This window comes from Anopheles nili, chromosome 2 (assembly GCF_943737925.1).
Source record: "Anopheles nili chromosome 2, idAnoNiliSN_F5_01, whole genome shotgun sequence".
In the NCBI taxonomy this organism is placed as follows: domain Eukaryota; kingdom Metazoa; phylum Arthropoda; class Insecta; order Diptera; family Culicidae; genus Anopheles; species Anopheles nili.
The window spans coordinates 66660459-66685470 of NC_071291.1; the positions used below are offsets into that span (position 1 = coordinate 66660459).

Sequence of the window (25012 nt, forward strand, 5' to 3'; positions counted from 1 at the left end):
TGTACACGGTTCTTGAGGGCGCTCATAGGGAGGAAAGAAAAACCCTCTCCTCATTTCCCCAATAGTATTTATTTAATTGACGTGAAAGCACTTCCGCCAACGTGGCGCTTAATTACACGGTGGTCCGGTACACTTGCGTCGCTTGACGACACGTGGCGGACAGGGCATTCCACCGTTCCGTGGATGGGTCATAATCGAGCGGATACGTTCCGAACGCCCGGTTCCACAAGTCACCGAGCAGCTCGTCCATTCCGACCAGTCAGACAACACGCAATCGACGGGCAACGCGTCAAAAGGATCCGGTGTTGAAGGACGCACGGTGGTGCTAACGGAACGGGCTCTCGCACACGTATGCATGCAATCGTCCGACGTCAGGAAGTTGTTCCGATTTCCACGACACCCGCCGTAGTAAAACGGTACGCATGTGCCCTGATTCGAGTCGAACGCATAGCGCTGGTAGCGGCCACGACACGGACCAACTTCCGGTGCCTGGGAACATATCTCCTGCGCCGTGAACGTATCGTACAGACAATCGACCTTCTCCGAGCACGGGCGTTGCTGGTTCAGTTCGATCCGGTTCTGACAACGTGGCTGCTCTTCCGGCGTTAGTAGTAGAAGCCGGGTGCGGATATGTACCCCCTTGCCACAGGTCGCACTGCAAGGACTCCAGTCACTCCAGGCGGTGGTTGGACAGAGTGCATCTGGCACTTCCATGTCGGTGATCGAACATTCCGGTTGCATACACTTTTGCTTTTCCACTGTGAAGGAAAGGAGAAGGTTTTAATTCAGCTGATCTTTAGAGATTATCTGCAACGAAAGGACATCGGTTTTACACAATATCACACTCTCTTTGCCTCATTTACATTTGTTATCGTAATATAATATCACAAGGAAAGGATGTGTCAAGATATCATATCCTGTAATGCCCTGGTTGGAACGCACGGTTTGTATTACTTCTCAATAAAAGATATCACCTTTTTATGGATTTAAATTATACAAGTTATACAACTCCCTCATACTTTAATATCTGAACCTAAAATAAAAAAACAACACTCGATATGAAACAGAAATTGTGTGTCAAAGTTTCCTCATCTCACAACACCTACACCGAGATAAAGGTTTAAATCTCCAAAGCCGGAAATATAACTGTATTTTCGAGCGGACTCTGTGGAGAGATTACTCGGCGCTACCCGATCTTGCAAGCAGTCACTACCGAACCACCGGCGAGGTAACAGTTCTTTTGCGCAACGGCAAAACCGCGTTCTTATCTATCAATCGCCAATATTGTTCGAAAATCGTTCGTTAATCGGTGTTTAGTGAATCTAATTAATAAATGTGAGGTTTAGTATCACTTTAGTAGTCTTTTAGCAAATGTTTCATTTGGCACAAGTGTAAAAAAGTGATAGCAGATGGCTCTTAAAATGTGGCATAGTAATAGCGTTGATAGTGGTGGTGGCTGCCAAAATGGCCGGCAAAAGTGAGGTGTTCACGCAGGCGTTCGTTCTCTCTTAAGTGCATAGTGAAGGTAATTAGTATTCATGTAGTTCGATACCAGTTTGCTTATGTGTAATTTATCCACAAGTAGATAAAAGGCATGGTAGATGCCTCCAAAATAGTGAAATAGTGATAGCGTAGGTGTGGTTCGCAAAATGGCCAGCGGTAGTGATTTGCTGACGATGGCGTTCGGTTGTTCATGAGTGTAAAGTGAATGTATTTAATATGTGTGATTTAGTTTTAAGAAGAAAGAAGGCGTGGTAAGTGGCTCCTAAATTGTGATGTAGTGATAGCGGCTTACAAAATGTCCAGCAATAGTGATTGGCCTGATTTATCATGTGAATCTCATAAAGATATGTGTAGTTTAGTGTGCATTTAGTATATAAGTTATTTAGCCACTAGTATCGAGTAAGTCGTCAAATTGTGATATAGTGATAGCGTCGTATTGAATGCCAAAATGCCCGGCTAACGACAGCCTTCGATCACGAGTGGATCCCGTTATTCAATATAGCGATTAAAGTGCCGGTGAAGTAAGAAGATCGTTTAGTAAGCGCGTGTAATTCGATCACCCCCACAAGCATCTGAGCTGATATCATTCAGCTAGCTTGTTGTCCTAGGCTTTTCCAAGGCCTACTTAAATAGTATTTCAAAAAGGATTCTCCTTTCCAACTTACCGACGCTAATGTGTGGGCACTTCTTCCGGCCCATGTTCTCCAAGAAAGTGCGTGTCCTCATCGTCACACCAATACCGCAGCTTGCCGAACACGCAGACCAATCACTCCAACGCGTCGTCCGACAAACGCCAACACCCTCACCCGCCTCATCCACCGTCGCCTCCGACTGACCAACATCCTCCGAGCTGGCAGCATTCTCACCCTCACGCCCATCTCCCTCACACTCGGGCACATCCGCGACGCACATCTCCTTCGCGATCAGCTGCCGATTGCAACGCGCACCAGCAGCTTCATTCGGTCGCATATACTCGCGCGTACGCATACGAATACCCTTGCCACACGTAACGGAACACGGTGTCCAGTCGGTGTACCCGGTGGTGGCACATTCCGGTCGTGTTTCCTCCTCGGTATTCTCGGATAACTCCAACACCTGCGCCTGCAGGAACTGCTCGTCACAGCTGCGAGGCATCACACGCTCTCGACGTAGGTAAAGCCGGGCTAACGGTGTCATCACCGACGATTGTGGGTTATAAAATGGCGCCCGTGGATCCTCGGGATAGAGTGTGGTAATTCGGTGCATTCGCTCCCGTGGCTGCGTTTCGGCGTTTGCCGACATATAGCTAATGCCACTGTCAGTTCCGGCGTCCCACGGGTACAGGTCCATATCGAGCGATTCCGTCCAGGTGCAATCCTTGCGGCAGAGATCGAGCCCACTAACACCGACCACCCAGTCGGGTGATGGACCGAACATAGACGCCAGCGAGATTTTGTGGTGTTTCCGGTCAACCCGGAACGTTGAGCTTGTGTTGGCGTTTACCCGCGGGTACCACAATCCGGCCGCTTTAATAAGGGTTCGAAGGCGTGATCCTTTGGCTCGCAGTTCCTGCTCGAGCAACCGGATGGAGCCCCATTCGGCCAGCATCCGGAAGCCATCGGTCGCAATGTGTTGCTCGCCCCAGAACGAGAAGTTTGTATCGTGCGAAGCTCCGATCACATCCGAGAAATGTGTCAGCCAAATCGCGAATGGGTAGTCCTTAGGATGCGTTTCATTCGACCAGATGCCCTCAAACGTTAACTGTAAACGAGAACATCAGGGGTTAATCCAACTCGAAGGATCCGGAAGTAGTCACGCAAAAACGTACACTGTACTTAGCCTCGTCACACGCACAACATTCACCCTTTTGAATCCTTGGCATCGGTTTGTGTTCACACATCACCTTTGTCAGTGCCCCGTCGTCGGCGTACCATTGTTGCTCAGATTCGTAAACCATAGCGGAGATGCTGACGCAACCGGAACCGGTGGGTGGTGCCACCCACATCACCTGAATCTCGGACTTAGGGAAGTCATCCGCCTGCGTGACGGTGTTGACACATTGATCGTGAAATTTGGTTAGTGCGTCACTGAACAGCTGGAATCGACCAACTCGCCGGGGGCCTGCAACACTGTTGCGGCCATTGTTCCGGGCTTGGGCGACCAGTGTGAAGTGGCTGAATTGCTGCAGTTTGGCGTGAGTTCGCGAACCGACGATAAACACTTGGCGGGAAAAGGCGAAACGGTACAAGGTTAGTGTGGACATTTATCATGCTTTTAATATTTAATTTCATTTTAAATCGATTTATTTATATCCGCAAGGACGTTGGAATGAAGCAAATCGATTGTTTCTGTTATTTTTGCGACATTTACTCCTTTATTTTCATCTTTAGTTATTAGTTTTACCTATGTCGACCTGAGTCGACATAAGCTGTCACTTCGTTTAGAGAGCCGTATCATTTGACATAGTGTTATCCAACAATTAGTATTCTTTTTGATTAAGTGTTTCTCGAGAAGTAACTCGTATCGTTTGTGAGCTGCTTAAAAACAGCTACGAAAATAGCGATGAAAAAGTAAATTTAAATCCTTATTCTCTGCTTCTTGCGAAATGATCAAGGAAACGGCCGAAAACGTTGGGTTGGAGATAAACAAGACAAATGGCATTATCACAGGGGGCACTATCAGTAACACCGTGAATCAACATGCCGATTTACGCAAAGCCTAATAGAAGATCGAATCTATGACGTCGTCCTTGCGTTGCTGTGAGATTTAGCTGAGATTTTATACAATGTATCAGCTTAGGATTAAGCTCGATCGATCGATCGATCGTCCATTCGACGTCAGCACTACATGCACCACCCTTATAACCTGACGGAATTATCAGCGATGAGCTAGTTCACGCCTCGTGTGACCTGTCCGACGCGACGACTGAATAACTAGCGTGTGTGCTTGCGTTTCATCAACCACAATTAGCTCGTATCATTCTCCGCCCGACTATTGCACAAAATTAAACGGTTTAACCTTTGCGTCTAGTTACTTACGGTTGTAGATCTTCCCCGGTTCGTACCCTTTCGGATCGTCCCGGATGGCCAACCGATAACCGTTGTCTCCAGGTTGTTTCGCACCCACTACGGTCTTTTCATCGATAACCGGATCTTTGCTGCAGCCTTTACAAAAGCCCACAACCAGCAGAAGGTTTAACGCGATCACCCACCGTAGCCTACCGAAAAGGGCCATCTTTGCTACGCGATCGTCCACTTTCTCACAACCACTTATCAGCGGTTCTGACGAGGCACCTCGCTTTTGCTTTTGCCCTTTCGTCACACACTGACCGTTCCCCTGGCCACCACTAATTATTTCACTGATTACACGAAGGCCAACAAGAGCTCGCACGCTCTCTCACCAGGTTCCTGCGACTGCGAGCGCTAGGGCAGCTGATTAGCGACTGAACCCTCCGTGTCCTGGGCGTCTGCCGACAACGAGGAAGCACTTTGGATTATCAATGCGACGGATGCTTGATTTTCTTTCATCTCTCGTCTGAGTTGTGCTTGTGCGGGATGGCTCTCGGGAAGAAAAACTTTCCAACAGTGGGGTTCAAAAAAGAAACACACGTTTCAACATAATATTCAGTTCTGCGTTGTTGTTTTTTTTTTGTTGCAAATATTGCCTATATATTTATGTTTACCATTCTCCCCGCCGACCACGTGTACAATACATTATTCCTTTGTTTTTCGTTTCGTTCGTCTCTCGTTTGACTGTAGAAAACTAGCCTCGAAAAAGGGGGAGATTTTAAGGTTTAAGCCCTAGCCAGCTTCCGCATAAAAAATAGGAATCAATTCCAGTACAGCAGGATTTCAAATGAGCGCACGTGCGCAAAAACTAACCAGAACCATTATGAAGCGAACGAAAGGTGATTAAATGAGTTATGGTAAAAGCGTTTAAAATTGTCTCCACTTTCAAGCCTCTAAACCTGCCGCTAGGAATGGTTTCACGCCTTGCTGAGAGATTCGTTGATGGTCGTTTTTCCCGAACTCGCGCCAGAACGGAGATGCATAATTATCACAAACAAATGTACAGCAACCACGCGGTGGAATGTTTGATTACTCGAAACCGGCTCACAGGTTCTTCCCGGAGGTTCCCGGATTGACTAGAGCGCGTTGATGCCTTCGAGCTCACACAAAAAAACTCCACGAACACGATCGAGGAACTAAACTGGCGTTAGGCAGTGGAAAGCAGAAGCACATCTCGCCCGAGTCTCAACTCATTCGACGTCCTTATCGCGTCCGTGAGTGGCCTGTGGTTTCGTGTATGAGGTGTAGGACAAATTCTCGAACCATGTACCGTCTTTAAAACGTCAGTATCGGTTGCTCCCGGTGGTCTAGAAGGTCTGGAAGGTGAAAAAAAAGGGACATATTAATAAAGCAAGCTAAAAGAGTGGTTCTTGCGTGGCTTACCCTTCGCTATGCTCCACCACGGCAGCGTGACGTAGGTGAGAAAGGCGTTCAGAGGCGTCGACTGCTGGCGTCGATTCTCCTTCCAGAAGTGAAACGTCTGCGTGAAGCCTTTTGTCGTCCAAAGTGGATTGTATGCACCATCGTCGAGCTCTGGAAGGATAGAGAAGCATAGCAAGGACCGGGTTTGGTTAGTGTCACGTTCGGTCCCATAATTCTCAGTGCCTAAAGCACAATGATAGCAAAAAAAAGACAAAAGGAAGTGTAAGATGTCCTTGCCCGAACCTTTCTCCGTCTGATGGTGCCGCCTTGGGTGATAATCGCACAGATAGTAGATGTTCGTTCCATCCGGTGTCCGTCGACATGGGATCGTTTCGATAGTGGCCGCTGTTGCCCCCGTCACCCCCGGCGCCGTTGGTACTCCTGATGCCACTCCAGGACCATCCAGCCCGTTTCCCAGAATCGTCGGACGCGCGTACCCATTGTTGTAGCTGAGCTTTTTCACCTTCGGTAGCGTGGAACATTCCTTCTTGGCCCGCAGTTCCTTCAGTGCCGCCCAGATCGCCCGATTGCTGAGTTCTTCCCCTTCGTCCTCTTCCTGCGTGGTCGTTTCCTTGTCACCATTGGCTTTTCCTGTGGTTCCTTCGTCGGGATTTCCATTTATATCGCGATCCACCGGCACTACGACGGGTGGATCGTCTTTTGGGGTAGCTACAGGAACTGATCCTTGGCATTCTGGGTCGGATGACACGACAACAGGATCCTCCTTGCGGACAACTTCGTTCCGCTTGCGTGCCTCCCCCGTTGGAGCGCTTTTGGAGGATTTCTTTTCGTCCTTTCGAGTGCCAGCAACCGTCGCAGGTGTTGTCGCAGCCGACGAAGACTTACTGCGACGGTACATCAGCGAGAACCGGCTACTACCAACCATGGACGGTCCACCACCCGTTCGACCGTTCGAGGTTCGTCTCTCCCGGTGCTCCTTAATATTAGGCGCCGCCACAACCACGTTTGTGTGCTGTTTCCCTCCGGCTGGCTGATGATTCCCGTTCCCATTCGCGGTCGAACCATCATTACGTTCCGCCGGAAACTCTTCGCGTCCGTTCACGCGTATCCTTTGCTTTGGATCGATCAGTGCAGCCACGGTTGCGGTGGCCACTGGGGTGTTTCCAACCCCCGTCAAATTTCCCCCATTCAAGGACACGGCATCATCCGCAATTTCGTACTCCTCAGCCGCTTCGGTGGCTTCCGCGGCCGCCAGCGGTGGAGCTGATCGTCTACAACCCGCGTTGTTGTTATTAATGGCGTTGCTTGCCTTAGTCTTGGAGTTTGATTTACCACCAGCCTGATTGGTCGTAGTGTCCCCGTCCGATCCACCACCACGCTTCGTAACACGGAACACCGGCGTGCTGAGCCGCTTTTTGGGGCTTTGTGTCGCTTTCGATCCGTTCTCTCGTCGTTTTACCACGGTTGGGAGATCTCCGGTGGTCGGTTTCTTCTTCGCCGCGCCTTTTCCGGTAGTTGATGGGCTCGTTGTGCGCACTTTCGCACCTCCAGCAAACTCGAGCTCACTCTCCACGATCAGCACGTTTCGGTGCTTCATGAGCGGTGATCGTCCTTTCGACACCATCGCCAGGCAAGCCGGGGAGTCGTGCAATTCGAGCGATTCTAGCTGCTGTTGCCGTCGGCGTCGTCTTTCCGGGTCTGGTTTTCCCTGTTCCGGTTCGTCGCGATCCTCAGGAGCGTCGTCTCCACCACCACCACTTCCACACGTCGGGCAGGGCGCGTAAACCTCCGACATCTGCACGGAGTCCGCATCCGTGGACCTGCAGTTGCGCCTTCCGAAGCAACTGCAGCAACCCCCGGATGTCCTTGGTGCCGGTGGCGTCGTTGTTGTGGGCCGATCTAATGGATCCATGCCCTCGTCCTTGATGGCCTTCGAGGTAGGTGCTTGCTGAAAGGCACACCGACCGGGGGTGGCGTTATCGGGCAAGAGCGGTGGTGGCGGCAGTTTCACCGGCGATCGACGGTTCGTGTGCGAAACGTTGCTGGCGGACGGGGAAGCAGGACGATCTGGGTTGGGGCCGGCATTTTTGGTCGCCGAAAATATTGGCCGCAAGAAAAACCGCGAAGGAGTACAAGTTTCCCGAGTGGGGATCGAGCGTGCGTTTTTTGTGTCCGAGAGAAAGAGAGAGAGAGAGAGAGAGTGTGTGTGTGTGAGAGAGAGAGAAAGAGAAAGAGAAAAATTATAAGAAAATTAACCAGGCTGTAAGGGGTGGCGCTTCGGACACCCACAGGGGAGAGAGAGAGTGAATGGAAGGAGGGACGGGAGTGCCGGATTTTGGAAGAAGAAGGAAAGATCCTTTCCCAAAACACCCGGTTAGTTCCCGTGGTAGCTTCTGCTAATTCAACTACGGCATATAAAACGAAAAATAAATCAACAAAAAAAAACACTCTAGAGGATGTAGTTAATGATGTTAGCAGGGAGCGCAAAAGAGTCAATTTGGGAGAGAAAGACAGAGAAAGAGAGGGAGTGAAACAGACAGCACACTACTCGGCAGCATAGGATGAAGGATGAAGGACTCGTGACACGGTAATGGCAATGGACCGAGAAAAAAAAACGAAACGAAAAAGTTCGTCCTGGATGGGAAATTTTGTCATTGGGAGGGTGGGAAAACGCAAATTTTCCTCGCTCTCTTCAGTATTTGACCCGAATTTAGAGGTGATAAGCGATCGTCCTGCTTCCCCACTGAGGGTTAGTATCGTTAAGAGGAGTTAACTTAACGCAACGAGTGCAAGCCAGTAGTACACGCGCGTGTTTGGTTGAGCTTTAGCTTGCGCGCGCGTTATGAAAATGCTAATACAAGCGTTATATAGACAATAGATGAGAGAAGGATGTAGAAAAAAAGAGGAACGAGACTGAAAGCCACATAGTGGACGCATGCAGTTACACACAGACACACACACACATGCGACAGTAAGCATGGGAGAGAAAGTGGGGGGAATGAGATGAGCTGTGTGGATGCGAAAACCGGCACGACGATCCTTGGACAATATAATGTTGAAATCCTTCTGTTTCCTCCGAGGTTGTTGTATAAGCAGAAGCATTTCTTTAGGCACATGTCCTTGTAGAATAAAGAAAGGCCCTTTTTGGAGATAAAGGATCTTTAATCTATTCGTACATTGCCAAGAATCGTGCCACCAGAAACCGGGAAGCAAATGGACGAACGACACCGACACACAAACACACACCACCGGCATGTGATAGCGTTTTTTTTTACAAAGAGAAATTTGGGACAAAACGTCATTTTCGGCTTACCGTCACGCAAATCGCCTGCCTCAATCTCAGACACCTCGTTGGCGAGACAATCGAGTCCTTCATTTTCTGAGCGCGCCTTCGAACCACCGTAGGACGAACCAGGATCACCGGCGTTCTTCGTGCGCCAACCGTACCGGCTGAAGTTGTTCAAGTTCGCGCTAGGATCACTAAGTCGCCGCTGGTGCCGGTAATTGTAGTACTCCTCGCAGTCTTCCTCCCACTCTGAATCCCACATATCGGTGGCACAGAACCTGTGTGGTTGAAAATAGGCGTTTAGTTCACGTTTCTCGAGGACGTCTTTCCATGGCGTACGATGTCCATTACCCTGGTTCGCTGGTTGGTGTTTCGACTCCGGATCCTTTCGGTTTCGTGACGGCCATCTCCGCGTGTCCTTTGCCCTGAGGGCCCTTCATGCGAACGAACTCGCAGCGTGTCTGAGGTCCACCGGAACTGAACAACCCAAAGGACATCCGTTGGGCCACTTTCGAGCCGAGGCTGGATTGCTACAAATAGGAGTCGGTTAAATCTGGTTGGTTAGAGCTTTTTGAGGGAGATGAGGATCGTTGGTACCTACCCGTGCGTCATACACCCTCTTGAGTGCGTCATACCGGATCGAACCGAGGAAAATTACCCCCTGCACACTACCATCCCGATCCGTCGCAACTAACTCAACGCACACCATCTCTCCGTCACGCACCAGGATGTCGTGGAACACCTCATCGAAGTTGTCCACCATGAAGCAGATGTGCGGGTACGTTATCTCCTCACTATCGCCCTTAGTGTCCATTTTCCGGCGACTTGGCGAGGCGTAAACCTTCTGCGAGTGGCGACGCAACACCTGCAGCTCTTTGGGTGAGGTACGCGTGCAAATGGCAAGCGTTAGCGTGTAGTTAAACTGATGGATCACCAGGTTTAGGTAGACCGTTTCCTCCCAGTCGACGTCCGGGTCACCGATTGGGAGTTTGCGTGAGTCCTTCCGGAACACTTCGATTTCTGTCTCGTAGCGGGGCATGGAACGGGACGAGCTTTTGATGTGTTTTTTGCGCACGAAAAATAGCAAATCATCGCAGTCGATGCTGTGTTCCGGCTCGGATTGGAACAGGAAGTGCCGCACGAAGAGGTCCGTCCAGTAGGTGGTTCCTTGGAGCACGACAAACCCACCATCTGGAAGTGTGAAATTGAAAAACCAGCAGCATGTTGAATCGTGACGATGGGGATGTAATATTGCAAGGACTCTTTTGTGTGACTTTGTTATTCGAAATTAACTGAGGCTCCCTGATGTCCTTTTAGGGGAGCCAATTAACCTCAATGACATAAGACGACCTTTTTCCCTGAGCATGTGTAGCATCAAATGCGCTTGCTTGTGGATTGGAATATTGAACAGAAAAATGCCAGTCACCGCATTGATTTCCAATTATTGCACACACTTTCTTCCCGCTGTAATAAACGTCCAAAAGTCATTCTGTTTATGGGAAATTGATTTCTTCCACATTCTCTAGGGAGCATGCTTTCCACGTTGAACAGTTTGAATTGGTTTTTCGCATGACGAGATTTTGCTAAAAAATGTTCCTTTTTTTTCCTTAGCACCAGTGCGTAGAAACGTCCTAGGACATGTTTAGAGTGTTTTTTCTTTCCCGGAATAAAAATAAATAAACACACAGCATGCCATGGGTTGATGCTTGACGGCTTGCTCATGATTAATGGACGCCGGTGAATTTGGGACGTGCACCCTCGAGATAAGGCACCCGAAAAGACGCTTTCCAAACAAAGCACACGATGCACCATACCCCCAAGGCTAACCAACAGAATAAATACGACAAAAGGGCATTCGCACCGGCCTGAGCGAGCTATTTGTGTTGGTTATGGAGACGATGCGCGCTTGCATAATGGAAGAAAATGCGGTGGAATCGGTCACTTTGGCGTGATTTGTGCACCAAAATCGAATAACGGCAGTGACTATCGACCGTATCGTCCGTGAGTCACCGTGACCGTGAAGCTGCCGGGCGAGTTGCAATGCGGCTTTATCGCATTCTACGCATCAATGCAAGTCCACTCGTTGTGCGATCATTTTTTAATCATGCATTTGTAAACCCCACTGATGGGAACCGTCGCGATGATTCATAGCATCTTGCGTCAGGATAGGGTTTGAAAAGAACGACACCAAATCGCTCACTTTCGTGCTAATGAAATACGAACACCAGCACTTAATTGCATTCCAATAGCCCGATGAACCAGTAACGCGAATAATCTAAATTCCAATGGAAAATGGGGGGAAAAAAGGAAGCATCTTCTCTCCCCAAGACCGGTCAACCTGGTTCATGTTGGGCCATGGTAAGCAGAAAACGTGCTTTCATCCGTTGAATGGATGAAGGAAAAATCCGTCCACGAGATCCCGATGGTGGGTTTGCCATTTCGCGAGGAGAAAGGAAGTGCGCATATTCGTCTCCCCCGTTTTTTTTATCGTACGTCCCGCGGCTCAATAAACTCGAGATGGCGCACCGGGGGACGGTTTTCCGGAAAGGGAAAGGTCGGGAGGAAAAATCGATAATGACAGGCATCAGGAGGTGGAGGAAGAAGAGTTCTTTTATGATCGGAAATAAGACGTGTGTCGTCGTGGGGGTGCTATCGAACCGTAACTGGAAAATTACTAACCATCTTTCTGCTGCTGGCGCATTTCCTTCGTCCGCTGGAAGTTGATTTCCTCCAGCAGCAGCTGGAGGGCGGTGTGGGGTGATTTTAGCATCCCTGCTGCAGCTCCACCAAACCCACCGCCACCGGAAGAACCGGCCGACATCGTGAAGGCTCGCCGTTGGTCGTCCAGCGCGGTCAATTTCCCCGCCGACTGAAGGCAGAGCAAGCTTTTCCTCCTGGCTGGCGTTTGCCGGACACCGGAAGTGAGTGTGTTCACCTTCCGCTGGCGAGGCGGTTGCTCATCATTTCAATACGGCACAACGTAATTCCGGCACTGAACCACGCGATATGGAAGAACTAAAAACCCGCAGCTTGCGAATTTTTTTGTAAGGAAATGTCACAACTTTATCACCTTTGGAGGACCCGTATTTGGCGTTTTCCTGCCGTTTTTCGATTGAGCTGAACTGTAACTGAACGCTGCTGCCTCCGAAGCAACGATGGGTCGTGTTTTGGTTCGCAACACCCTTCCGTGGGTCCGTGCGGCTGCGCATTTGTTTCGTAGTGTTGGACGCGCAATCGCCAATTCCCGGTGTCATCCCGTGAACCGAAACAAGGAAGCTCATCCACACACGCCACGAAATAAACAACAACTTGTCTTTCGTTTATTGCCGCTTCGCATTTCCCACTAGCTGGGTGATGTCTTTTCGTTTTGTGCTTAAGAACGCTTATGCTAAAGAAGGCATTAAATAACATGCAGTTTTTTGAAACTTAGATCAGTCTTCTAGACTTTGACTTTTCGCAGCCTTATAGAACATCTTCATGGGCATAGATAACGCCATGGTTAGATCAAGGTTTAAGATCAATTACAATAAATCAGTCGGGTATTCGCGCTTTTCTTCATCACTAAAGTTTATTTTTCAAAGGGAAATGTAGCAGAAGAACACATCGGTCATACGAGGCGTTCCGTTGTAGCACGTTTTTTTTCGTATCAAGTAAAATTAGCGTAGCTTCATTTTATATCACGATTTATAAACTGCTAGTTCTTGTTTTCGCGAAGTAGGATGTAACTTTCTGTACAAGAATAACCTTAGCAGCTATTTCTATCATATTCGAAAGTGTACTGTCCAGAATCATATGCCGTTGGATTGAGAGGGTCATTGTTTGTTTTTTTATTTTCATGTTTGCCGAAGTTTGAAGTTTCTCTTCTTGCCTGCTTTGTGAATATATATGTGTAAATTCAATACTTCTTGATTCTCTACTACCGATTTGTTTTTCAAGATATCTCGTTTTTTTTTCTTATAAGCTTGCATGCAAGTTCATCAATTTTGGCACGTTCGTAATAGGAGCGATTATTAGTAATTATTTTGTGAAATATATGAATATTTGACTACATGGATTTTTTTGCTAACGACACTCTTAAGAAATGTACTCAATATGATTATTTAGTTTGCTATGATTTCGGAACTGAGCGTATTAAGCGAATAACTCTAACGCAACGCAGGTTAAAACTTATTAGGATTTATTCATTTTTCATCATTCCTATGGCATTTCTAGATTAGATTCACGATAGCTTCCAAAATTGAAGATAAGTAGTAGACTGTTCTTTCCTCATACGCTTAAGACATTGCATCGTTAACGAAAATCCACCCGGCGGCGTGGATTCCCGTGCTTTCCTGATTTGTTTTTTACTGGTCTCAATTCGTTACACTCTAATACTAACCGAACGACGGCAATCTGAAGAATTTGTACGTCCAACTAAACGAGTAACTCCGACATGGTGCACAGTATGAAATCGTATTACCAACCTATACCCTGGGTTTGGAATGATCGCTACGTGGCTAGAAAACGGTTGGTAATTTTATTTCCAAGACCGCACCTTTCTCTGTTTTGTTTCAGGAAACAGAACCTCAACGCTCAGGTCTCGAGTTTAGTGCTGCACTAAACATCGCACGCCGGTAAACTAAACTAAGTAAAATGCATCATTTTTTTTAAAAAAAGATCTACGATATTGCGTTTATAACCACATTGATATAAACTGCTGGGACGCGATTGAGCGAGGATAGGATCCTGCGTAACGCGGGGACGTCTTTTTTGAATTAAAAGCCAAAGAAAAAAACGCGAGAAAGGAACCTAGAAAGCAGACTTCAAAAGAGAAAAGAAGAAGAAGCCGTGAAAATTGCACCAGAGAGCGACAGGACAGGCTTCGGTGCTAACTGGCTCCATTTCGCATGTCCTTGCCAACGGAGTGTTAAGGAATTTTAAATTATAAACTTACTATCCTAAACTGCTTATGCTCATCTTTTTTCAACAGATCACTAGAAAGTAGATTAAGATCGTAAAGCGTCTAAAAAGTACGCTTCTTTCAAAAAGGCAAATTTATTAAACTGATCGCAACGAAGGAGTTCGGGTTCACAGAGCAAGAGCCATCGAAATATGGTTTTATCTCGCTAGCATATCTTGTTAGCCCTGTTGCAGCATCAAAAGGGCTCACTAGGCAAATCTACGAAACATGTGAACCAATTAGTCCTTTACAAAGGAGTTTTCCTACAGACAAATGTACCCGAAAGGAATGGGCACTGAGTTTACAAATCATTTCATTCGTTGCCTTCGAACAGTTTCACTCGCCACCGTAGTTCAGAACGGGAAAGGGTTTGGTAATTGGACTCCAACACCGGATGATAATCCACTAGCATTTTCACCCGCACTGGCACCATTTAAAAATGCCTTCGGTCGCTTCTGCTCACAACGGCGCCGGTGAATTTTAAGCCCAGCAAACAGTTTAAACGTGGCCCCACACAGATTGCACCGATACGGTCGTTCACTTGAGTGCAGCTTCCGGTGCGTGATCAAATTCGACGGATGAACGAACGCACTCGTGCAAAGGTCACACTTGTACCGCCGCTCGCCCGTGTGCGTGCGGATGTGAATGAGCAGATAGTCCTTCCGCTTGAAGCTCTTATGGCACTCGGTGCACTGAAACGGCCGGTCGGTTTGAGGCACGAACGCGATCGCTTCCTTTCGCTCAAAATGGCACAACACGTGCCGATCGAGCTCGGCCGTATCCTCGAACGTGATGGCACAGATTTCGCACCTTCGGATTCCATCGACGGTACCGCCACATCGGGACGCTCCGGGAGCTTCCGGTCCACTATCCGGTGAAGTGGCCACTAACGCCGCTGCTCCCGAAAGTTGCTCACCTTCATCACTTTCGTCAGGATGTGGTGTGTTAGGATGCAACTGAAGTTCAGGCGCTACAATCACACCGTGCGAGGATGAGGAACAGGATTCATCATTCCCACTACTGTCCCCTGCCGCAGGATCAACATCAGCCGACGGTACCACCGACGGCACTCCATGAAGGACCTCCGGCGAGTGTTTGCGCATGTGTGCCAGCAGGTTCAACTCACACTTGAACAACTTATTGCAGATCCTGCAGCTGCGCATTTTATGAGCCAACTCATCGTTTTCGTGCGTTGCCTCGTGCACTCGACGCAACTCTTCCGTGCGAAAAGTCTTAGAACACTTTGGACACTGATGCTCTGGAGGTGCCACCGATTCCAAGTCATTTTTCTCATCATTTCCCGTAGCTAGGATCATGTTTACGCCTTGACTTAGCTTGCCAATGCCCCTCTTTTTACGAATTACGCTTTTAGGAGCCAGCGGTTTGGGATGCTGGAGTGGTCCTCCAGCTACAGCCAAATGAGGAGTTATGATGGGAGTAGGAACTGGCAGGGTTGTGCAGGTGGTGGCGGCCGAACCCAGCACAACCGCACCACCAACGTTGCCACCTTTCATCGCTCCATTGTGGAGTAGCATGTGCGCATTCAGCTCATCCAGGAAATGGAATATTTTCATGCAATAATCACACCGAAATAATATCACCGTCGATGGAGACGTCGAGCTGGACGATGAGGACGATAACTGGAAAGAAGAGATCAAGAACACCGAATTAGATCAGTAAATTGCTCCATGTTCTAATTTTGGCAAATTATATAATTGATAAGACATTCTAAAATATAATGCTCCTTGTCACTGTTTCACACACACACACCTGCTTATCATCCTGCTCTTCCTCCTCGTCATCCGCAGCTTCCTGCATTGCCTGCTGGAGCAATGCACTCGGATCCAGATCCATGGAATCGTCAAATGGTTCCTCCTTTACAGGAAACCCGTGTGGTGGATCTTGCGTTTGTAGTTGCTGTTGCATCTCCTGTAGCTCTTGCCCATGATCCAACCCTTCTGCCTTGATGTCCTCTCTTTCCGGGTGCATCTCTCCGCTAGGTTTACCCTGCAACCTTTCGCTAAAGCTGCTCGCAGCACCATCTTGCAGGTGCTTTTGTACCAGCTCCAGCAGCTGCTCTCTCCGTTGCTGCTCGGCCAGTTGCTCCTCATTCTGATTGTTGTTACCGCTGCTGCTAGTGGTACTACTGCTGCTATCCACCATTCTTCGGTCGTTCTCGTCGTTTTCCTGATCACGTGTCGTTGAAACGCTACCCTCGGCCATCGAGCTCGATGGTTCGCTATCCTCCAGCTCGATTTTCACAAAACTTGCCGCATCGATCATCGGTTCGTCCGGCTGGAAGTCCTGCATGTCCTGGTGCGTGTAGCGTGCGTGTTCCTCTAACAGATCGTAGTTACTGAACGATGCCGTGCAGAGTCGACAATCGAAGGATTGCAGCCGCCGGTGGGATCGCCTGTGGTACTTGAGCGTTGAAGGTGAGATGAACGTCTTCAAACACACCAAGCACGTGTACAAGTTGTCACCGGTGTGCGTCCGTTGGTGGATCTTCCAGTTCGAGCGATCGTTAAACTTCTTGCCGCAATATTCGCACGGAAATAGGTTCGTCTCCGTATGGAGGTTCGTGTGACGCCGGAGGGTGTACGCGTTCCGGAATGTCCGGTGACATACGCCACAAACGTACCGAACAGCACCATCTCCGTTACCTCGCATTGCTTGCAGACCAGCCATTTCTAGTGCTGCCATCGCAAACGTTCGCTCTTGCTCTATTTGTCGTTTTTGCGCCAGTTCCATCGTAGCGAGGAGAGACGGTACCGGCCCGCCGTGCTGTTGCGATGGTGTGGCTGAAGACGACGAGGAAGAAACGATATTCCCACCACCGAGAAGAGGAGTCGTGGTTCCATTCGGGCGCCCACTAGCTCCCTCCATCATCAGGTCCTGCAGTGGCCGTAGACCAAAGGACGATAGCTGATTCATCGCAATCGCCATGACGTCTTTTTCGGCCTCCGATGGCATGGTTGTGGTTGAGGTGGCCGTCTGCTGTTCAGCCTGTTCGCAACCGATTCCATTCTCGGGCGATTGAAGCTCAGTGTCGACGATTGGAACCGACTGGTCGACATCCGACTCCGGTTCGTCAAGTAGACTGTGCAGAAAGGTGTCATTCTCAATGCATTTCTCGCGGAATTTGTAGAATTCGTTCAGCTTTAGATCACACACCGCACATATTGCTGAAGGAAATATGCCCCTCAGTTTTACCTATGAACACAAAAACCGAGAGGATCACAATCAATTTTTGGGATTTAAGTGTTACTAAAACCAGTAAAGCAATAATCACCTTCACTGTTGTGCAGTCGAAGATCTTCTTCAACAGCGCATCGTCGATTCCATTTTCGTCGGCGAAAGCGCGCGTAAGTTTCTGCTCCTTGGACAAACATAATCGGCAAATGTTGCTTGAATCACTGTAAAAATGCGACATACGAATTGAGATTAAAGAAAGTGAAAATCCTATTGAATAGGTACAGATTATAATTGACTGCAAACATTGATTGATAGCTTTATTTAGTTTATTTCCCTTGCTCATAGTCCTTCTATAACAAATGGTAAAAATGCCATTCGAAAAAGGATCCTTCTTTGACATTAATTTTGCTGCTGATCCTAAGAGTTAAGCAATGGGAATTAATTGTGGAGTAGGCCAATTGCAGCGTGGGACAAAGGGCCTGTGAAAGTGCGAGGTCAAGGCAACATATTGTTGTGGGAAATCCCCCTCGAGTCATTCGGTTGTTTCCACGAGGAAATGTTGATCCTCTTCATTGATAGCCGTGTTGATCACCACAATGCAATAATACTGCTGCGCATCTAAGCAACCGCTGCCGGTTGAATAAAAAAAAAGCGGCTCCAAACACCAAACACACACACACTTAGCTAATGGAAACCGCCATACACACATGGCCGAACAACGCGATTTGCGTGGCTCGCGGTTGTTTAACCCCTTTCTTTCTTCGTCGTTGGTTGATCGAGCGACCAACAAAAAAAAGAGCACTTGCAAGGTCACTAATTGTGCTCTGCGCGCGCACTTGCTTCTGCATCAGCCCTCACACACACAGCTGCACTTGCAACGTAATTAAGGGGGGAATGGGAGGAGTGGGGGGGTTCTCTTCTTTGCTTTCTTATTTTACACGCGGCCTCATGTTAGCGCCAAGAAGCCGGTAAAATGTGTTGCGTAGCAAAAACAACACAACGCGCCTTTTGCCGCGCTGAAGAAGGAAGAAATCTTCAAATTCCGCGAACGTAACGAGAGAACAATGGATGCAGCACAAAGCACAGAGCGCGCGCGATGATCCTGGAGATCGGGTAGTTTGGTGGTGTGAAACAAAATAAGCGCTGGCGTGGACGTTCAGGAGACTCCGCGTGTCAGAGCGCAATTTTGCCGACGTCTGTTGTCTATTTGTTTTGTGCTTTCTTACAACTGCGGTAAAAGATGGTTAAAACCGGAGATTGGAGGATGGGGGAGTGTAGTCAATCGAAAAAAAAGCATTGCAAACGCAAACCCACACAAAGGAGGAAATATCCACGCGTTAGGGAAGCATTTAAAATGTTCTTATGTTCTGGATGGACTGCTAAAAGGTGTATAATATAAAGTAATATTTTAAACACCTCTCCAAAAAAAGATGGAATTTAATTCCAATCACAAAAAATTAAACGACATAAGACAAAAAGTCTACATTTTTGGGTTTCAATCCTTTGCTTTACTTTAAATACTGTAGTCATTAAATAGAATGAAAACAACAGATGTTAGAATGAGTCGATACAGAAAACAAAGTGAAGAAAAGATACACAAAACAAACAAAGGGAAGCGATATCCAATATTCTATTGTTTTCGTTCGATCTTTGTTTGTTTATCTCTTTTGTTTGTTTACCTCGGAGAAAATATTACTTGCATAAATTACTATCCTTTCATTCGTTCTTTATAATCACAGAGTTGATAAGGTTTATCGTGACTTCATTTCGTCCTGTGATGTATTGAATTGTGTTGCCTCAAAGTATCCAAGCGAATAACGAAAAGTATATTTTCTTACCCCTAAACGTGTCTGCGCACCACCCACAATAGAATTTTTCTAATCATCCCATACTATTACAAAAACAATAGCCGTTCTTTCCTGCGGTTAAAGTTTGTTTGTTCCTTACAATGTGTGCGCACTTCACCAACACCTGCGCACATGTTCAACTAAACTAAAACCCCACGGTTCGATATGCACAAGCACACACGCACACACAACGGTTCCTTTTCGTTTGATACAATGAATTACACTTTTTCTTGATACCGACGCCCTTTTACTCACCTTTTTACAACCTCCATTAAGGACTTCTTGAGGCATTCCTCGTCCCGGTTCATCACCGTGCTCGAAGGCATCTCTTTTACCATTTTCGGCGCCCGTATCGCGCTGCATCTACGACGCCCAACGAATGCCCCCACACTGGTACTTGGGTCCTGCTATCCTGATGCCGAACAATGCATTAACATTAACAACAGAAACCAGTAACCACCCTCAGACAGACAATGCCGCCCACACTTGCTAGCTTCCGTGGTTATTCTTCCATTTATTCACATAGAACCAAACAAACTGTTTCTCACACAAGCACACAACACCCCGCTTGTAGACGCACGCACACTAGCTAGCTCCACCCACACGAGTGTCGTGTTTCGCCCCAACCCGAATCCCGCAAGTTGCGAATGCAATGCGACACTTGCTTTAATTGTACTAAAAACCAACAGAAAAAGCCCAACTGGTCACTGGTAATGAATCGATTGCGACTCCGTCAACCTGCCCGCTTCCGTTTCCGGTACCGATCGTCCTTGCAGAGTGCTTGTTTAGCGCACTAGAACATTAGATTGTGCGCGACTGGTGCAACGGCATGCCAGGCGTGTGTGGTTTACAGAACCATGAAACTATCACCGCTAAGGACACCGGCACTGGTTCAAAATCTCCGTTTTAGGACGATGGAGCGTGCCGCACTTCGTTTGTGATTGTTTTGCGAGATAAAACGGCCCATTTTGTGCACTTTGCACGCGGTTGTAAACAATAGAGCGCACTATTATTCACTTTTTCAGCATCTCTCTCAACTGACAGTCGCGAGGTGGTTGACGTACATCCAGGAGAAGAAAAAAAACATTTGTTTGACAGTTCCACCGTAGCACAGTGAACGTAATATGCTCGGGAATGGTTAAAAAATTGAGCAAACATTTTGCGTTTTGTTGTGGTCCGTGGACTAGCATAGCGATGAACTATTTACGAATGAACGTAACGTCAAAATCCGCTTAGCGGGATTTGTGTTCTAGAAGAGAATCCTGAACTGCTATTTGCCAACAAATAAATGCTTTAAATGTAATTTTTCTGCAATTTTAGTAGAAACGTGCATTGGATACATGCATTTGCGCTTAATTTTGAAAATATTTGAATAATATTTCGCTTATCTAATGCACACGATCAACCGATTCGTGCAGTACGAAATGAAAAACCAGTGAAACCCGATCCTCCCATTGGGTTCGAATACACCATGTGATACACGAAACAACATTTATTCCTTCTACGGGCTATAATAATCACAATTGCACCATCGCAGGGGCAAAAAACACATTGATCAACACAACACCATCCAATAGGAGAGACAAAACAACGGGAGCTAACGGGGCAGGGGGGGGCCTTATCATTTACAGGAAAAAGGGGGTAAACGAAAACGAGTGAGTCCTTTCCGGCCACTTCTAAATACGCCTACGTCGCTTTGCTCCACCTGCGCGAGCTTTCGGTATAAAAACGCTATGTTACACATCCATGCTCGGTGCTGGCACACATCGGTGGCCCACTTCCGGTCCCCGGGAAGGATGCTGCTGTTGGTTGGTGGTGGTGGGATCCTGGCACCCGCTGCACGCCTCCTCCCGCTCGTGGATCCTCACATGAGCCCGCAGGTTCGATTGCTGGGTGAAAGCCTTCGGACAGCGGTGGCATCGGTAGGGCCGTTCGCCCGTGTGGGACCTCCGGTGCCGCTTCAGGTCCTCGTTCGAGCGGAACCGGTTCGAGCAGTACTCGCAGCTGAAGGTCCTGCCGGCAGCGGTCGGGTGGGTGCGCAGATGCTGCCTCAAATCTTCCGCCTGTGCAAAGGTGTTGGTACACTTGTCACACTTAAAACGGTTCGCTCTAACGTGCAGTTTGGCGTGAACCTTGAGGTTCCGATTGTATTTAAAGGTCTTACCGCAAATATCACAGGTGTACGGGCGCTCGGTGGGATCGGGGGGTCCTGGCGTACACCGGGCCAGTGCCAGTGCCTCCGCACACTCGTCCTCGTCCTCGTCCGCTCCCGGTTCGGTCGTCTCGTCGTACTCCCGGTGGCGAGCTTTTCCGGCTCCGGCCAGCACTTTCACCAGCGGTGGCACCTTAAAGTGCAGCTTCCGGTGTTTGATCAAGGACGGGTACTGAGAGTACCCCTTGAAGCACACGTCACACCGGTACCGCCTCCCGGTGGCCTTCCCACCAACCCCATTGAGGGGCTTTTTCCGATCGATGTGCCCGAGCAGCATCTGCTGAAGTTCGAGCGGTGCCCTAAGGGCGATCTCGTACCGCAACAAATCCGACAGCGCCTCCGACAACGTCGACGGAGTGTTGCTCGCCGATCCGGTCGCCGTTGAAGCCGCCATTATGGCCGCCCCAGGACTCGCGGAACCATCCAGCGATCCGGGTGAAACCGGTGTCACCGGCGCGGATGGGACGCCAACATCACCCGGTCCACCACCGGCACACTTTGGCAGGTGCAGCTCAAGGACCTTCTGCGAGCGAAACGTTCGCCCACACCGGTCACACTTGTACACGACGTTTGGCTTGAGGTGCGTCTTCCGGTGCGACAGCAGGTTCGCCTTCTGCGCGAATCCTTTCGAGCAGATGTCGCACGTGTACGGTTTTTCGCCCGTGTGGACGCGCACGTGCCGCTTCCAGTCTTCCTTGTTCTTGAAGCTTTTCGGGCACATCTCGCACTTGAACATCTTCTCCACGATGCCGTCGCTGTGCGATTGCAGGTGCGACAGCAGGTTGCCCTCTTTGGCGAACGATTTCGAGCAGAGCGTGCACCGGAACTTGTCCTTCAGGCATTTCGCACTGTGCGCGGTGAGGTTGTCCAGCACGGTGAAGCTCTTGAGGCATAAATGGCACTTGTACGGTTTAACCTGTGGGGGAGTGTTTTTTTTTGGACGAGAAAAAAGTGAAAGCGTGAGTGACACAAAGGCCCAGTTGTCCCACGGAGCAGGATGTACCTACTTTGGAGTGCGTTTTCCGGTGGGATCGCAAGTTGGAAAGCTGTGAAAAACCACGATTGCAGATTTCGCACTTATGCGGCCGTTCGCCAGTGTGGATGCGCATATGCAACCGCAACTGCACGTTGTATTTGAACGTTTTCGCGCAAATGTCACAGGAGTACGTTTTCTCGTTGCTGTGCGTTTCCAGGTGGTTGAGCAGGTTGCCCTTGTTTACGAACACTTTGGCGCATTTCGGGCAGTTGTACGATTGTTTCCCGTTTCCACCACCACCGGTTCCACCGACACTGCCCCCGGTTTGGGCGTGAAATTCGAGTTCCCCATGCAACTGACCGTTAAGCGGTGCCACGTGGGCGACATCCACGTGCGTGTGCCGATGCACCATCAAATGGTGGCGTATTTTAAACGACTTCGAACACACCTCACACACGTACGGGTCTGCGTCTGGGTCGGGTTCATCGTACACATCCTCGGTGGGTGTTTCGTCTCCTTTAACAGACCGGAAGCGCTCCTCTAGAGTCCCTTTCAGTGGCATTTCCCCGTCCGTTGGTCGACCGTAACTGGTGCGCTCGGGGGAAGGAACATCCGGCTGGGAACGTCCGTATAACTCCCCATCATCGTCCTCCTCATCCACATCCGGTGGTTCGCGTTTCGCTGGCGGATGACCCGCCGCAACCGCAGCCACCGCAACAAGCGCACAATTTAACTCCATCGGTGTCACACCGAGACATTGGGCGAATTTGCTCCCCGGAGCGGCCGAACCCGGTATGGGTGGTGGAGAGTCTTCCGGTTCCGCTTTAATGGCGCCCGCGCAACCAGCTCCACTCGCACCGAACGCAGCCAGCGCGTTACGCAGGAACTCATCGTTCGCGATGCACCGATCCCGGAACCGGACGTACTCGTCCAGCTTGTTGGTGCACAGTTTGCACACAAACATCGGCAGGTTGCGCTCGTAGATGATCTATTGGGAGGGGTTTGGAAAACAAAAAACAATGATTAAAATTCCCATCGAGGAGCGATTTATGCGGCATTCTACCTGTATCGAGGTGCAGTCGTATATCTTCTTCGTGAGCAGAATATTGGGGAAGAGATTCGAGTAGAACAACGGCTCCATGTGCGCTTCGTTCTTGAGGCATAACCGGCAAATGTCGTTGTTGCTGTTGCCGTACCGTTGCGTGAAGCTGCAAATGCAAATCAAGAGCAAGTTTTGCTATCATTCGCGATAAGTCGTAACCGAGCCTCTGCAGCTCGTCAGGATGAGCGACGTCAGTTAAAAGCCCCGCCAAAAAATCCTCCCGCCTACTAGGGATGCTGACAATAATGTGCAATTAATGGCAGCTTTCCATGCCGGAAAGAAGCAAGAGCAAAATTAACAACTCATGGAGAACAATGGCATCCATCTTTGAATCTTGCCAGCGTAGTTTTTTTTCTTAAGGATGCTTTCTCCGGATGCTCCATCCCCCATCCATTTACGGGATTCTTTTTTTTCATTCCACTTCACTCCACACCATTTCGAAAATTGCACACACAAGAAAAAAAAAGCCACCCTCCCGAACGAAAGGACGAGCAAATGGGCTGTGTGCGTGCGTTTGTATGTGTGCACTGGAGAGCGGCAGGGAGAGAGAGCGAGAAAGCAACGTGTTGAGAGTGAAGCGCGACAAGCAATTATCTCTGAAACGAGCGCACACCTATTTATGTGTATGGTCCTGTGTATACACACTTACATCTTATTTTTATTGATCGATAAATCTTCTGCCATGTTTTTCCACCGACTGTGCTTTTTTGGTTCCTGCTCCAACTAGGCTTTTTGCTGGTCCGCGGGTGCGTGTTTTCCTTTCGACTGCAGAGCTTTGCACGCCACTCACTGCTTGGGTGCTCTGTGAAACTGTTTATCCGTTCGATCCCGCGGAAAAGCGTCCTGCGAAAGGCAGGATTCCGGTGCTGGCTGGACACGGATTGTCTGCCCCCTCCCTCACCGGACGAGATGACCTAAACGGAGCGCACCATTTTTCTTTTGCTTTCTGCACTTTCGAAGGACGATACGATACGTTTTTGCTCGCAATGTTACACATGCACCGATATCCCGATCAAGCCATTACTATTTTGTTATTGTATTCCGGCGTTTAACCGTCACTGGTGGTGGATAAACAAACGATGGAAAAAGGAACAAAAGGAACACTCCGCAAATAGCGTGGTGTGTTGCGATGGTGGAAAATTCTGCTAACCACCGGAACACTCGAGTGCGCTCGCAGCAGCACGACGATTGGCATCGAATTGCACGAGTTTTCCTTGCCTCCCCCGAAGGAAGGTGAAAGCCGAAGCTTTCGCCGACATTTTTCATTTTTTTTTCGGCTGGGGAGCTCATCCCATCGCCCTTTGCTCGTGCTGTCCTTGTCGCGGGCTAACTTTTCCCTATTATCCCCCGGTGGAGACGGCTGTCTACGAACATGTTGAAGCACGTGCTGGGGAGGTAGTTTACATGCTTGTTGGTGCGTTAGTTGCTCTCTTTCTCTCTCTCTCTCTCTCACTCGATACCGATCCTCTCTGGTGTCGGTGGTTCCCTTGGAGAATTGGGCAGGATTCTCTTAGAAATGTAA

General features: G+C 48.8%; 3 protein-coding genes across 3 annotated transcripts; all 3 read right to left on the reverse strand.

Moving 5' to 3' along the window:
• Nucleotides 1-22: 22 nt before the first annotated feature.
• On the reverse strand, nucleotides 23-3502 carry LOC128731073 (spondin-1). The gene is made up of 3 exons (XM_053824169.1): nucleotides 3311-3502; nucleotides 2169-3243; nucleotides 23-758 (listed from the first exon to the last, which is right to left on the reverse strand). The coding sequence occupies exons 1-3, from the start codon at nucleotides 3485-3487 to the stop codon at nucleotides 109-111; spliced, it is 1902 nt and encodes a 633-aa protein (XP_053680144.1). The 5' UTR covers nucleotides 3488-3502; the 3' UTR covers nucleotides 23-108.
• A 1640-nt stretch (nucleotides 3503-5142) lies between these two features.
• Nucleotides 5143-12040, reverse strand: LOC128731193 (uncharacterized). Its single transcript, XM_053824298.1, has 7 exons — nucleotides 11899-12040; nucleotides 9821-10410; nucleotides 9571-9749; nucleotides 9247-9497; nucleotides 6216-8000; nucleotides 5934-6083; nucleotides 5143-5866 (listed from the first exon to the last, which is right to left on the reverse strand). The coding sequence occupies exons 1-7, from the start codon at nucleotides 12038-12040 to the stop codon at nucleotides 5826-5828; spliced, it is 3138 nt and encodes a 1045-aa protein (XP_053680273.1). The 3' UTR covers nucleotides 5143-5825.
• Nucleotides 12041-14511: 2471 nt separating this feature from the next.
• On the reverse strand, nucleotides 14512-24286 carry LOC128728654 (uncharacterized). The gene is made up of 9 exons (XM_053822291.1): nucleotides 24140-24286; nucleotides 23452-23596; nucleotides 22420-23376; nucleotides 21365-22328; nucleotides 20941-21263; nucleotides 19456-19607; nucleotides 17451-17574; nucleotides 15929-17371; nucleotides 14512-15798 (listed from the first exon to the last, which is right to left on the reverse strand). The coding sequence occupies exons 1-9, from the start codon at nucleotides 24172-24174 to the stop codon at nucleotides 14512-14514; spliced, it is 5430 nt and encodes a 1809-aa protein (XP_053678266.1). The 5' UTR covers nucleotides 24175-24286.
• Nucleotides 24287-25012: the final 726 nt, after the last annotated feature.

Excerpts from the sequence above, each read along its gene's own strand:
- LOC128731193 (XM_053824298.1), bottom strand. The coding sequence starts at position 12,040 with ATGTCGGCCGGTTCTTCCGGTGGCGGTGGGTTTGGTGGAGCTGCAGCA. Across the intron at positions 10,411-11,898 it reads GCGCCAGCAGCAGAAAGATG|ATGGTGGGTTTGTCGTGCTC; the intron begins GTTAGTAATTTT and ends TCACACTTCCAG. Across the intron at positions 8,001-9,246 it reads GGCAGGCGATTTGCGTGACG|ATCGTCCTGCTTCCCCGTCC; the intron begins GTAAGCCGAAAA and ends GCCCCAACCCAG.
- LOC128731073 (XM_053824169.1), bottom strand. The coding sequence starts at position 3,487 with ATGTGGGTGGCACCACCCACCGGTTCCGGTTGCGTCAGCATCTCCGCT. Across the intron at positions 3,244-3,310 it reads GTGACGAGGCTAAGTACAGT|TTAACGTTTGAGGGCATCTG; the intron begins GTACGTTTTTGC and ends TCTCGTTTACAG. Across the intron at positions 759-2,168 it reads GTGCCCACACATTAGCGTCG|TGGAAAAGCAAAAGTGTATG; the intron begins GTAAGTTGGAAA and ends TTTCCTTCACAG.
- LOC128728654 (XM_053822291.1), bottom strand. The coding sequence starts at position 24,174 with ATGGCAGAAGATTTATCGATCAATAAAAATAAGAT. Across the intron at positions 22,329-22,419 it reads ACCGGAAAACGCACTCCAAA|GTTAAACCGTACAAGTGCCA; the intron begins GTAGGTACATCC and ends ACTCCCCCACAG. Across the intron at positions 17,575-19,455 it reads TTAATGGAGGTTGTAAAAAG|TGATTCAAGCAACATTTGCC; the intron begins GTGAGTAAAAGG and ends GCATTTTTACAG.